This window comes from Grampus griseus (genome assembly GCF_964374135.1).
Source record: "Grampus griseus genome assembly, chromosome: 14".
NCBI lineage: Eukaryota > Metazoa > Chordata > Mammalia > Artiodactyla > Delphinidae > Grampus > Grampus griseus.
The window spans coordinates 10,024,137-10,037,463 of record NC_139008.1 but is presented as its reverse complement, the minus strand read 5'-3'; the positions used below and the strand labels follow the sequence as shown (position 1 = coordinate 10,037,463).

The 13,327-nt window shown below is 38.9% G+C and overlaps 1 protein-coding gene across 4 annotated transcripts in view; it reads right to left on the bottom strand.

The window, feature by feature from the left end:
• The window catches only part of GTF2I (general transcription factor IIi), a gene marked incomplete at its 3' end in the record, with an annotated part of 95,946 nt that overhangs the window by 19,125 nt on the left and 63,494 nt on the right, over window positions 1–13,327 (bottom strand). For all 4 annotated transcript variants that reach the window (XM_082670479.1, XM_082670481.1, XM_082670480.1 and 1 more), the window contains 4 exons: window positions 10,368–10,551; window positions 6,290–6,348; window positions 5,431–5,502; window positions 564–747 (listed from right to left, as the gene is read on the bottom strand). In XM_082670479.1, coding sequence (XP_082526605.1) covers window positions 564–747; window positions 5,431–5,502; window positions 6,290–6,348; window positions 10,368–10,551 — 499 coding nt within the window. The remainder of the gene's footprint in view (window positions 1–563; window positions 748–5,430; window positions 5,503–6,289; window positions 6,349–10,367; window positions 10,552–13,327) is intronic.

Genomic DNA, 13,327 nt, shown 5'->3' with positions numbered 1-13,327 from the left:
AAAATAACCCTCTTAAGGTCCAATTCAAATTATTTTAAGAGGAATCAGCTTTAAAACCCCTTCAATACTCTGCTGATTGCAAAGGACAGAAAGCCTTCCTCCACTGGGCCACCTCAGTCTGTCTATCATGCTATACCCTCAAGGTCATCAATCCTTCCATACAGAATGGTGTGGTTAGCCGAACATTCGAGTACATCTGACACCTCCCTGCACCTACCTACCTATGTTACTTCCTTTATTTGAACCCCCTTCTTGCGTTCTCTATGCACAAGTGACCAAACTGCATGCCACCCTTGCCTTCTCCCCTAAAGTGTTCAAGTAGCACTTTACTGCACTGATCTATATAATAAGCCTCCCAAGGACAGGATTCCTGGTGCACCCAATTTTGTACATCTGGTGCCTGGCACTGCATAGACACTTGCTCAAAAAATGAATCTAAATGTAATACCTTAATCTTAAATATGGAGAGTAAGTCCAACTGGGAAGGGGAAAAGCCCATTTTTATAAAATTAATTTTTTCTTAATGACAACATTAAATTTGTTTCTGCAAATTATAATCCTACCTTTTAATAACAAATTTAATTCGATTGCCCACTTGAATAATTTTTTCCAGCCTTGGGATTCCATACCACGAGGGACTTCTAAAAGGAATGTTTTCTGGTAGTCCTTCCACATAGAGGTCATGAGGATGTGCTTCAAACTTCTGGTAAGGTACAGCCTTGGCTTCGGTGCTCCCTAAGGCTTCAGCTTTACAGAAGAAAAGCAATACAAAAGCCTGGAGATTAAGTTTCTGCTGAAATCGTATTTTATTACAATCCATAGCAAAGTATATGTCAACTTTTTAAAAAGCAAAGTATACTCTGAAAATATCAACAGCAACTACTGAAATAGACTTAATACAGCAAATGCAAATATTAAATGACCCATGATCAAGAAGTAACTTTTGGTGAATTTAAGTTTCCTGATACTAAGGCCATTGTAATAGCTCTAAGATCTTATTTTTATGTATTCTTTTTTAAAAGATATTTATTTGGCTGCGCTGGGTCTCAGTTGCGGCATGCGGGATCTTTAGTTGCAGCATGCATGTGGGACCTAGTTCCCTGACCAGGGATCGAACCCGGGCCCCATGCATTGGGAGCGTGGAGTCTTAGCCACTGGACCACCAGGGAAGTCCCTCTAAGATCTTATTTTTAAAATTCTCAGTATCTTTGAGAATAAATAAAAAGAAGAAAATCATGACCAACAATAAAGAGTGCAACTTAAATACTACTTTTTCAAATATCCGGAGGCAGAATTTTGCTACTTAATGCTTCATGAGTACAATAAACTTTTTATGGCTCTTGCACACTAACTTACTTCAGGCTATACTTCTATCTGTATTGCAACCATAAGATTACTGTTCTTTACCCCTCAAACCTCATCAGTGTACCATTTTCCAAGGAAATAATTCATGGAATGACAAATAAAAATAGTAAGCAGAGGCTGGTTTAGATTAAAAGAGACATATCAAGCAAAATTAAGGCACGAAACTTTATTGTTTAAATCCAGGTTCGAAGCAAAAACTTAGAAGATACTTTTCAGATAAATGAGGAAACTCAATGAAGGACTGGATAAGAGCAAAGAGACTGTTAATTCTGTCAAGTGTGTGATGAGGACACTGTGACTGTATTTAAAACGTTAATGTTGGGACTTCTCTGGTGGCGCAGTGGCTGGGAATCCACCTGCCAACGCAGGGGACACGGGTTCGATCCCTGGTCTAGGAAGATCTCACATGCTGTGAAGCAACTAAGCCCGTGCACCACAACTACTGAGCCCGTGTGCCACAACTACTGAAGCCCGTGCACCTAGAGCCCATGCTCTGCAACAAGAGAAGCCACCACAGTGAGAAGCCTGTGCACCATAACGAAGAGTAGCCCCTGCTTGCCACAACCAATGAAAGCGCACACGCAGCAACGAAGACCCAACACAGCCAAAAATAAAATAATATAAATAAAAGTGTTGTTCAATGGCGCACACTGAACAAGGAAAATGACACCATGCCTGTGATATGCTTTATTAAATTCCTACAAGGGGAATGAAAGAGGAAAGGATGAACAAAATGTGGAAAATCTTAAACATCACTGATTATAAAAATCGGTATATGGGAATGCATTGTACTATTTTTCTACTTTTGAATAGGTGTGGCATTGAAATTTTAAAATGTAAAAATGTAATTACTAACCCCCACTATGAAGCCACATCCAAACAGAGCTTGTAAGAAGAAAGATCCAAACAATTTACAAAGTATCAGCACTTATGGTCTCCCTCGTATTCTGAGTTACATTTAAACATTTTACAATCTGATGGTTGAAAAAAGAGTGGCTCCTTGAAGCATCTGCATTTCTTTGATTGTTAGTTTGACTTTCCTCTCAAATTCAAAGGCCTTCTGTCTTAATTTCTTCCTTCATTTCATTAGCACCAAATCTGAAGGGCTCAAGTATAGGATCTCTTTGATAATAGTAAGGAGTGTGTATTTGAAAAAACAAATACAATGTAATTTAGATCATGGCTGTGAAAAGAAATATTCTCTTTTAAAATATGGTAAAGGCTTTCACACTCACACCTGGGAGTAATATTAATTGTAATTATTCTGTTAAATATAACAAAAAAGAACAAAATCCTAATTCTAACAAACTTTCTATAAAATAAAAAAGAACCAAACTGTTGGAATTGAGAGAGAAACAGCACAAGTTACAGAAAAGAGGAAGGCCAAGTGCATTAGTGTTCATCACATCATCTACGAGGTCTCCCCTATATTAAGTAACCAACCCTCTGTCTCCCTATCCCCCTCATTTTGCTTAATTTTTTCCTGAACACTTAACACCTTCTAATATACTGCATATTTACTGGTTGCTTTGCTATGCATATTTCCCTAAGTTATAAATGAATGCTTCCCAGGGGAAGCATTCACCATCCTCTGTGCTGCTGAGTTCTTAGCACCTGACACTTAGGGGGTTCACAGGTGCTGAATGACTCTGCTGCTGCTGCTATACAACTTTCAAGACTTGTGTCTGATATGACAGACAATCTTACGTTTTCTTCTTTCCCTTTCAGTAACCTTAAAGAAAGCACCAATCTGCTGGCTTCTCACTCTCTAAAGTGACTCCAGTCCCAAATGACCCACCTGAGGCCACAAGCAGGATTTTGCTGTTTGTAATGTAACAATACATAGGAGTTATCTATTTTCTTAGCTCTGATACAATGAGAAAATACTTTCTACAGGCCAATTTTTCTTTCTATGAGTACACTATCTCACACACAGCTTTCTCCTTCCATGAGGGAAAAGTCATGGGTGCCATGGCTGGCTGGCAGGCACCCATGATCTAATAGGATTGGCTGTTTCTTACCCCAGGCTGAATTTCTAGAACTAAATGTGAGGCCAAAGTTTAAGCCTGTTAATGCAGATGCACATTATCCTATGTCAGCTACTCATGAATTACGATTATGATGACACTATGGTGGCATCTCAAATGACAAATAAGGTTCATAATCTTATTTCACTAAATGTCTTGGAAATATAATGATTTTTAAAGTGGTGAAGATTCTCTAGTTTATTGTTCATTAGCTGATTGCTGACCAGATGTACGAGGAGATACATTTTCATTAAGGTCCTACATTCATGTTCGGTGGTCAAGGATATTGATGAGAAAAAACTTACACTCTGACTTCTTCTCAAGGCTCAGGAATTTCTCAGTAATTTTTAAAAACTGTTCCATGTATTTTTATTTAATTAAAAAAAATTTTTTTGAGTCACACTTTTATTTATTTGTTTGTTTGCCGAGGGGTATGTGTGATCTTAGTTCCCTGACCAGGGATCTAACCCGTGCCCCCTGCTTTGGAAGGGCACAGTCTTAACCACTGGCCCTCCAGGGAAGTCCTTCTGAGTAATTTTTTTTTTTTTTGCGGTATGCGGGCCTCTCACTGCTGTGGCCTCTCCCGTTGCGGAGCACAGGCTCCGGACGCGCAGGCTCAGCGGCCATGGCTCACGGGCCCAGCCGCTCTGCGGCATGTGGGATCCTCCCGGACCGGGGCACGAACCCGCATCCCCTGCATCGGCAGGCGGACTCTCAACCACTGCGCCACCAGGGAAGCCCCCTTCTGAGTAATTTTTAATGACACTGGTCCATTCAGTATTTGTTGAGTATCTGCCCAAGCACTGTTCTACTAATAGCCAAGAGAGACAAGATCTGGGCTGCTGTTTGAACTGTGTTGTAGTGGAAGGAAAAAGGTAGCCATTAGTGCTTTAAGAAAAATTAAAGGGTGATGACATACAGTGTGCTTCGTGGTTTATGTTAGAAGGGCAGGCAGTAAAATCTGGCTGCTTTGGGGCATTGACTTTGACTACAGTGACAGACAGCAGTGAAGAAGAAAAAGATATGGATTTGCAGTGTGTTTTAAATGTAGAGTCAGCAGGAGGCCTTGTGGAAATGAAGAAATCAAGCGTGACCGCTAGGGGGTCTGGCTTGGAAGACTACGTAGAGTGTGGTGCCACTGGGAGGACTGGGAAAGGAACATGCTGGAGGGGGAATCAAGGACTCTATCTAGGACCCGTGAAGTCTGAAGAGCTGTCAAACGGCTGGGTGAATATAAAGGTGTGGTGTAAGAGGGCTAGAAACTTGAATGTGAAAGTCATCAGGAATATAGACAACACTCTATTTTTAAGATAGAGTGGGACTATCTGTGGAGGGCTCAGGACTGAGCTGTAGAGTAGCACCCCAAGATTTAAAGAATGGACTCAAGGGAGATACCAACAAGAGAATGAAGAGGACAGCCAATAAGACATGAAGAAACCCAGGAACAAACCAAGAGTCAATAACGTTTGAAACTTTCCGTAAGAATAGTTTAAAATGCTTAAGAAAAAAAAAAAATGCTTAAGAAAGAAAAAAAATAAGACAACTATGTTGAACACTGCTGAAAAGTACAATAAAGCAAGGGAGTTACTTCTGGCAACAAAAGATGTTGCAATGATAAACCAAACCTGAGTATTTTAAGTGTTTAGGGATGCAAGCACAGCAAGCACTACAAACAAGACAACCAAAACACTGCTAAGCAGCAGCCTGCCTTCCAGGGACACACTGCTACTGGTGGTCCCCTAGATGCCACTGTGGTACACCATTAAAAGGTACGAAGACAAAAGGATTCCCAAACTGTGAAATGCCCTGTGCCGAATAACCTGTACACGGTATAAATAACTTAGTCAAGAGTACGTGGGTTTTCATTACAGTATTCTCTTCCCTTCTGTACAGATTTAAAACTTTTCATAGTATACGTTAAAAAAGCAACAATAAAGGAAACTGGAAATGAGTCATCCATTGTATTTACTTTCTTAAAGCAAAATCTGGAAAAGTTATTCTGTAATATACTTTAGCTAGGGGGGAAAATTAAACTTACCGAATTTTTTGCAGAAAAGCTGATCTACCATCTTTCGTAACTTAGTGATTCTGGCATACCACTCTTCTTTTACTGTAAGGGTAATATACACAAATTCTTCAATTTGATGACATTAATAAATTATTAAATGTTACTAAATAGGTGGTATTGTTTTTCTGTTCTAACTAAAATTACTTCTAAGATTTTAGAATGTGTTTATTAAAACAGTGCTGACATTGAATAAAATGTGTAAGAACAAAACAATAACAAAATGAAAATTCACAATAGTGATTTTACAGAGATAAATTGAAAGTGTCACCACTGAAGCTAGGAAATAGAATTCATTTTACTCAAGATCAGCTAGCAGGTGATTTTTGTGATGATAAATTTGGGGCCACAATAATGCTGGCAATCCTTTCATTACACCAACTCTAAGTGATGCAATTTCCATTTTATATCCCTACCCTACTCCCTCCACTCCAGAGCAAAAGCAACTAAGAGAACAGATCATGATTGGATTTCCTTCAAAATACATCTAACCAACAAGTGATGATGCCCATGGCTACGTACTCTAAGAAATAAGTCTTTTTAACTCCTGGGTATAATGATGGATGATCATTCAACTGATACTAATACAGACTAGGATACTACAGACTAGGATAATAAACTGTTCAATACATTATGCCAGAAAAATTTTGTATCTCAAACATAGAACAGACATGGTCCTTTTATAGTTTATCCAGAAATGTGATGTTTACATTTATTTATAATGGGTTATTAAAAACAAAATGGGTTTATTATTCTAGAGAATCCTGGACAATATTCCTTGTACATCATGTTCTGATTTGACATACAATTTGACACAAGTCTGGAGACCTACCTCCTGAAGCTGGTTTATCAAGCTGTAAGTCTTCACGTGTTGAATTCAAAAGTTCATGTCTGAAAGGTGAGAAAAATTACTAAATATTTACCAGATAATATTCAGCAAAAGTAATAACTACTAGTACTTATGTCATATTCAGTCATCAAAGCCAGTTTTTAAAAGACAGCCTGAACTCTTGAGCACAACTAAATCCTAATTTCTTGAGATTTCCAGAGTAATAAAACCAAATGGTAACTGCAAATGGCTTCATAATGTGCTTCACGGAGTGTGTGTATGCGTGCGCGCGTACACACAGACACATACACACACACACTCACACACACAGAGTAAACTTTGTAAATCAAAGATATTTCTTAAAAGCATAACACCAGGGCTTCCCTGGTGGCGCGGTGGTTGAGAGTCAGCCTGCCGATGCAGGGGACACAGGTTCGTGCCCCGGTCCGGGAAGATCTCACATGCCGCGGAGTGGCTGGGCCCGTGAGCCATGGCCGCTGAGCCTGCGCGTCCGGAGCCTGTGCTCCGCAACGGGAGAGGCCACAACAGTAAGAGGCCTGCGTACCGCAAAAAAAAAAAAAAAAAAAAAAGCATAATACCAAAGGAAGCAAACTGCAAAAATTTTAACTGGGAGTCTTCAATTTTACATAACATTCAAGACCACCTTACTTAAAAACATCTATAGGGGCTTCCCTGGTGGCGCAATGGTTGAGAGTCCGCCTGCCGAGGCAGGGGACACGGGTTCGTGCCCCGGTCCGGGAAAATCCCACATGCCGCGGAGCGGCTGGGCCCGTGAGCCATGGCCGCTGAGCCTGCGTGTCCGGAGCCTGTGCTCCGCAACACGAGAGGCCACAACAGTGAGAGGCCCACGTACCGCAAAAACAACAACAACAACAACAACAAGAAAAACCCATCTATAATCTGGTTATAAAAACCATATATATTTCAAAATTAACATTTGCAGGACGGTATACATGCTTTTAAAAACTTCTTCGGAATACACAAACACCCCACAGAATTTTTACAATCTAACGTATGTATCCCGTCTCTCTCTATTTTGTTGTAATATCCTGAAGTAACAGGGAAGGCGGGGGAGACTGAGATCACAGAGAATCATGGCCATATATTAACCATAATCTTGAAAATGTTAGAAACTAATATAGGGTTAAGTCAATGGAAGAGCTGTGAAATAAAACATTTGCTGAAGTATAGCATTACCCTTCTAAGTAAACATCCTAGTTTCTGTTTATCAAGACTAACCACATTAACCTTTGGGGAAAGGCTTACAAAGTCCCTTCCAAATGTGAGAGATGGCTTCCCATAAATAAGGACATCGAAAGGACTTGAACAGAACCTGCACAGCATGAGTACCTTGTGGTGAGCTTGCACAAACATTTAAATACACAAAGATAGAGTTTTATATGCTTTAAGATGAGCAACCATGAGCAAAATCTATAAAATTATTTGTATGTTTTCCTTAGCCATTCAAAAATTTTTTTCAAAACTTCTAACAAATTAAAATGCAAGCACTGTAAGAAAATGACAGTACAAGAGTTCTTAGAACAGGCTTATTAATATATCAATATGTAGGGAGGAAGGAGTGGTTATTTGATTCCTGACTAGGACTGGTGTCAGGGTTTTATAACAAGCCTCTCTTGTTTACCATTCAATTTCATGAGAGACTACAAAATATTCATTCATTCATTCTTTCTTTCCTTCTTTCTTCCTTCCTTCTCATTGCCTTGTTTCCTCATCTGTTAAAAAAAAGTGTGGGTGATTTATAAAGTGCTTGACTGTACTGGACACATCGGGCTGAATTGCCATTATTATTATTCTGACTTCAAAGCTTGTTCTCCACACCAGGGTGTCTCAAACTTTAATGAGCACTGGAATCAGCTGGGATCCTCATCACATGCAGGATGGGTCCAGTAGATCTAGGTAGGATCTAAGATGTGGTGTCTCTGAAAGCTCCCGGGTGATGCCAATGCTGCTAGTCTGCATGGCGGCCTACCACGTTGTCTTGTGTAAGGAGAGTTTCACTTGAATTGCTCACAGAAAAATGGAGGACAAAATCTTTCAAACTACAATTTATTTGAAAGAAAAATATCTCTTAGCAGCAAGTTTCTCTGTGGAGGACAGCTCACCTATTACCTATGGTATTTCTTGGGTCCTTTTTATCCTTAGTTAAATCCTATCATTCCCTTATTTAATACCAATACAGAGGCAAGTCTGCTTGGTTATAATCTTTGATCAAGGTGTTTGTTAATTTCCCCACTTTCTCAACAGTATCAGAGCACTGCCAGAAAAATGAACACGAATACTTCTGCAAATGACTATCATTCTGCTGTTATTGACTTTACTATTTATAGCCCAAAGATATGTGGGAAAAAATTAAATCAGTTATAAGATGCACGTGACTCAAAAAGATCCATTCATATTAGAACTTAAAATGAAAGCCACGCAATTCAGGGGGAGTGAGCCCCGCCCCCACTCACTGAAGGGTGAGTGCTACGTGGTCTACACCCATCATGGTGCTATCTTTCCCATGCCTGTGCCTGGCTGAGGAATAAGCACTTGACATAATCCTAACCAAAGAGAAGTAAGGCCATATTCCAAGGTTTCCTTCTCTCAGAGAAACACAGGTAGCTACTGTCCCTCCTAGTAGACATGTCCGGCTGTGAGTTCTGGAACTATGGCATCCAGCTCACTAGTCTAAGGAAACTATCAACACAAGGAAGGAAGAATCTGGAAAGGAGCAGAAGCAGAGCCCCAAGTATCACTGTTTTATTTATTTCCTAATTTTTTTAACTTTTTTTTTTTGGCCGCGGCACGCGGGATCTTAGTTCCCGACGGGGGATCAAGCCTGTGCCCCCTGCAGTGAAAGCGCACAGTCTTAACCACTGGACTGCCAAGTATCACTGTTTTAATCATCCTATCTCTGACCCCCTTGCTACGTGAGATAAGAATCTTACTGTAACAAGCCAATTTGAATAAGGGTTTTTGTTACTTGTGCTGGAGACATCCCAACTGCTACCCAACCTCTTTCATGCTGCAATCTCTATTTGCTTTCAAGCGTGTTTGGCTACAGAATTCAAGGTTCAAATCATTTTCAATTCGAACTTGGAAAGAATGACTTAATAGCGTTACATCCATTACTACTCAAATCAAGTATATGATATCTGCGTGATTTTCATTCTTTATGATGACATGGTCTTATTCTCTAGAACCTAATGATTTCTACCTTTATCCTTAGGACACTGAAACTTTATGAAATGTGACCAGGCATATATCTTTGTTTTCTTCTCATATCCTTTCTCATGTCTCATATACACAATCATCTTTACAATTTATAATACTAACAATCTTTTAGCCCTTGCATTGAAAATTTTAGTTTAGCAATTATATTTGATAATTTCCTAGACAACTATTCTCCAATTGTTCCTGTTTACAAATGCATCTTGCTTCATGCATCTAATTAGAAAGTTTTCATATATCAACATTTGCTGAAATGTTGTTATATGCCCTCTTAGTTTTTTTAAACTTTTATTATAATCTTAATAGAATTTTAGTCAGTAGAAATTATGGAAATGTGTGATGTGGCTGCCATTTTTAAATGCAAGCATTTACACTTCCAATTGCTGCACATAAATTTTTGTTTAAAGCTCCTTGCTACAACCCTTACGTCAGTGCTAAAGAATTTATAGCATTCTGCTATTTTTTTCTTTTCATTCTTACTTCTATTGTTTATTTTTATTTTATAATCGACTTTATTTCCACCTATGGTTTTTAAAATTCAGGCCTAAAACAATAAGACACTGATACTTCAGTATTTTCTTTAGCACACGTAGAGAAAAATTGTAAAAGAAAATAACAGTGGTACGCCAGTCAGGCATGGACAGGTGTTCATACTCCAAAAGCCAACCCTGGCATAACTGACATAGACACATTGAAAAGTAGAAATAAAACAACATATAATAACTCAAACTTAATTTAAATATAGCCCTAGTGGTTAGTGAATATTTGTCAACAACATAAAAAGATGCACTAATCAAGAACAAAGACCAAAGTCCAAGAGTCTTACTTCTTTATCACAAAACGAATCCTTTCCTTTGCAAGTAATATCCTCTCAAGGCGAGGAATTCCGTAAGTAGATGGCCTTCTAAAAGGGATTCCTTCCGGAAGTCCTTCTACATAAAGATCTTCCACGTGGGACTGGAAAAGAGGGTACGGGATCGTCACAGGACCTTTGGCTTTTATAGCTTGAGCTTTAAGGGTAAAAAGAGAAAGGGAAAATTATGAAATGACAAGGATTAAGCACAGTTTGTAGAAAAGAATAATAATCGAATACATACATATTGCTTTGTAACTTTTATTATCACTGCATCAGAAGCAAAATAGTACAGAAGAACTAAGAGGAAAATATCACCAAAGATGCCAGCACTCTACTTAGTCAAAACTGCAATGAAATAGTATATTATTTTGAAATAATGTAGATATAGGCAGACTTTCTACTCAAATTTGAACCATAAATGACCCCAGAAAAATATACCAGCTAATTTCAGCTAATACATACAGCATATAATGAGAAGTAATATTTTAAAAACATAAATGTTCATGTAAAAAGGATTTTTTAATAAAATAACTGAAGCAGAACATTTTTCTGAACTGTAAAAATTCTAAGATTCATTTACCGAGAGTAAAATAATACAACAACTGCAACAAGCCAAATGCACAAGGAATCTTAAGAATCGAATACAATGAACAGACTTTGATAGTTTTATTAAACAAACTACAAAGAGTCAGTTTTTCTAAACAATAGGGGACATTTAAATATCACTGGGTATTAAACAGTATAATGTTTTTAGGTGTGACAATGGAACTGAGATTAAGACAATGCATTCCTCTCACCCAACTTGGAATTTTACAATTTAGAGTTTTGAGAGGTGAAATGACATGATGTCTTGGACATCAGTTTTAAAATGTTCTTGTATCACAAAGAGGACAGGAAAGGACAAGAAAGAAAATATTATAAAATATTAAACACTGTTGAACTTGGGTGATGGATATTTAAATAGAGGGTCTTTGGAAGTATGAATTTCATAATAAAAAGTTTCAAAAAGCATCAATTTACGTTCATCTACAACACAAGCACGTTTTTAGCTAGCATTAAAAACTGCAAACATTTTGATACTAAGTAAAGCCATGCCAAATTCTCCATGACTACATAGCAAACACCACTAATTCTTTCAAAGGTTTCTAGTTCATGTAATTAACATATAGCACAGTTATATAAACTGCTTTCCAGTGAACAGAACAGCACAGATGCTACTGACCTTGCCAGAAAGGTTCCAAAGCAAAAATGACTACGGTGGACTCCCCTCAGCCCCTGCTCCCTCAGGAATCACCTCTCAGAACAGGTCCACTTTTTTGCTGGTATTTTATGTAGAAGTTTATTTGCTAAACATTAATCTTTGTATTCAAGTTTCAAGTGTACCATATTACACATTAATTCTGAGTTAGATTTAATATCCTTCATTGATATACTACATCTGAAAAGCATATTCACATTTAGCAATGAAAATACCTTCCCCAAAGGCAATTACCATTAAAGATGCTTTGAAATTATGAAAGGTGAATATTGTTATTATAATTTCACAATGATTGGTAAACATTATTCTCTTATATGCAAAATAATCAAATAAATATATCATCATCACAACAGAAGTAAAAACATAACCTTTGCTTCTCTCTATGAGAAACACAGAAATTTATAAAACTGTGATAAGTAAATTACTTTTATTCATAATAGTACTAAATTAAGAATACAATAACAAAAATATAAACAGCAAGCATTTCTTACGTACTTACATCCCAAGTATTATAGGAAGCACTTCACAAGCACTATCTCATCTATCTCATCAAATCTTCAGAGTAGAGCTATAGTTCTCATGCCTTTCACAAATGGCTCAGAGAGGACTAAGAGAACATGGCCAGACAGTCTGTCCCCATAGCCTGTAATCTTAACCACCACGTTATATAGTGCTTCCATGTAGAAAGAATATGTTGTGAGTTTTTACTTTGAAATGGTCTAAATAAAATCACAGGCAATAGGACTTCCCTAATGGCACTGTGGTTAAGAATCCACCTGCCAATGCAGGGGACATGGGTTCGAGGCCTGGTCCGGGAAGATCCACATGCCGCGGAGCAACTAAGCCCATGCGCCACAACTACTGAGCCTGCACTCTAGAGCCCGCGAGCCACAACTACTGAAGCCCACATGCCTAGAGCCCGCGCACTGCAATGAAGAGTACCGCTCACCACAACTAGAGGAAGCCCGCACGCAGCAACGAAGACCCAACGCAGCCAAAAATAAAATATAAATAAATTTATACAAACAAAAAAAAAATAAAACAAAATCACAGGCAGTAGACTCTGACTACTGAAACATGGGAAAAATACTGAGAACCTTAAGAAAATAACTGAAAATATTAAAGAAGGGTTCCCTGGTGGCGCAGTGGTTGAGAGTCCGCCTGCTGATGCAGGGGACACGGGTTCGTGCCCCAGTCCGGGAAGATCCCACGTGCCATGGAGCAGCTAGGCCCGTGACCCATGGCCACTGAGCGTGCGCGTCCGGAGCCTGTGCTCCGCAGCGGGAGAGGCCACAACAGTGAAAGGCCCAAGTACCGCAAAAAAAAAATAAAGAAATAAAAAAATAAAGAAAAAGTTACTGAATTCCTCATGAAGTCTACTCTAATTCTAGATCTTCACTGAGGACTGTTATAATCTGTGATAGGGAACTGTTCAAATTACTTAAAGTAAATAAGCCCAATGTGGTTTATCATTTAAAAACTTCACTTAGAGGGGCTTCCCTGGTGGTGCAGTGGTTGGGAGTCCGCCTGCCAATGCAGGGGACACGGGTTAGAACCCTGGTCCGGGAGGATCCCACATGCCACAGAGCAGCTGGGACCGTGCGTCACAACTACTGAGCCTGCGCTCTAGAGCCGTGAGCCACAGCTACTGAGCCCACGCACCACAACTGCT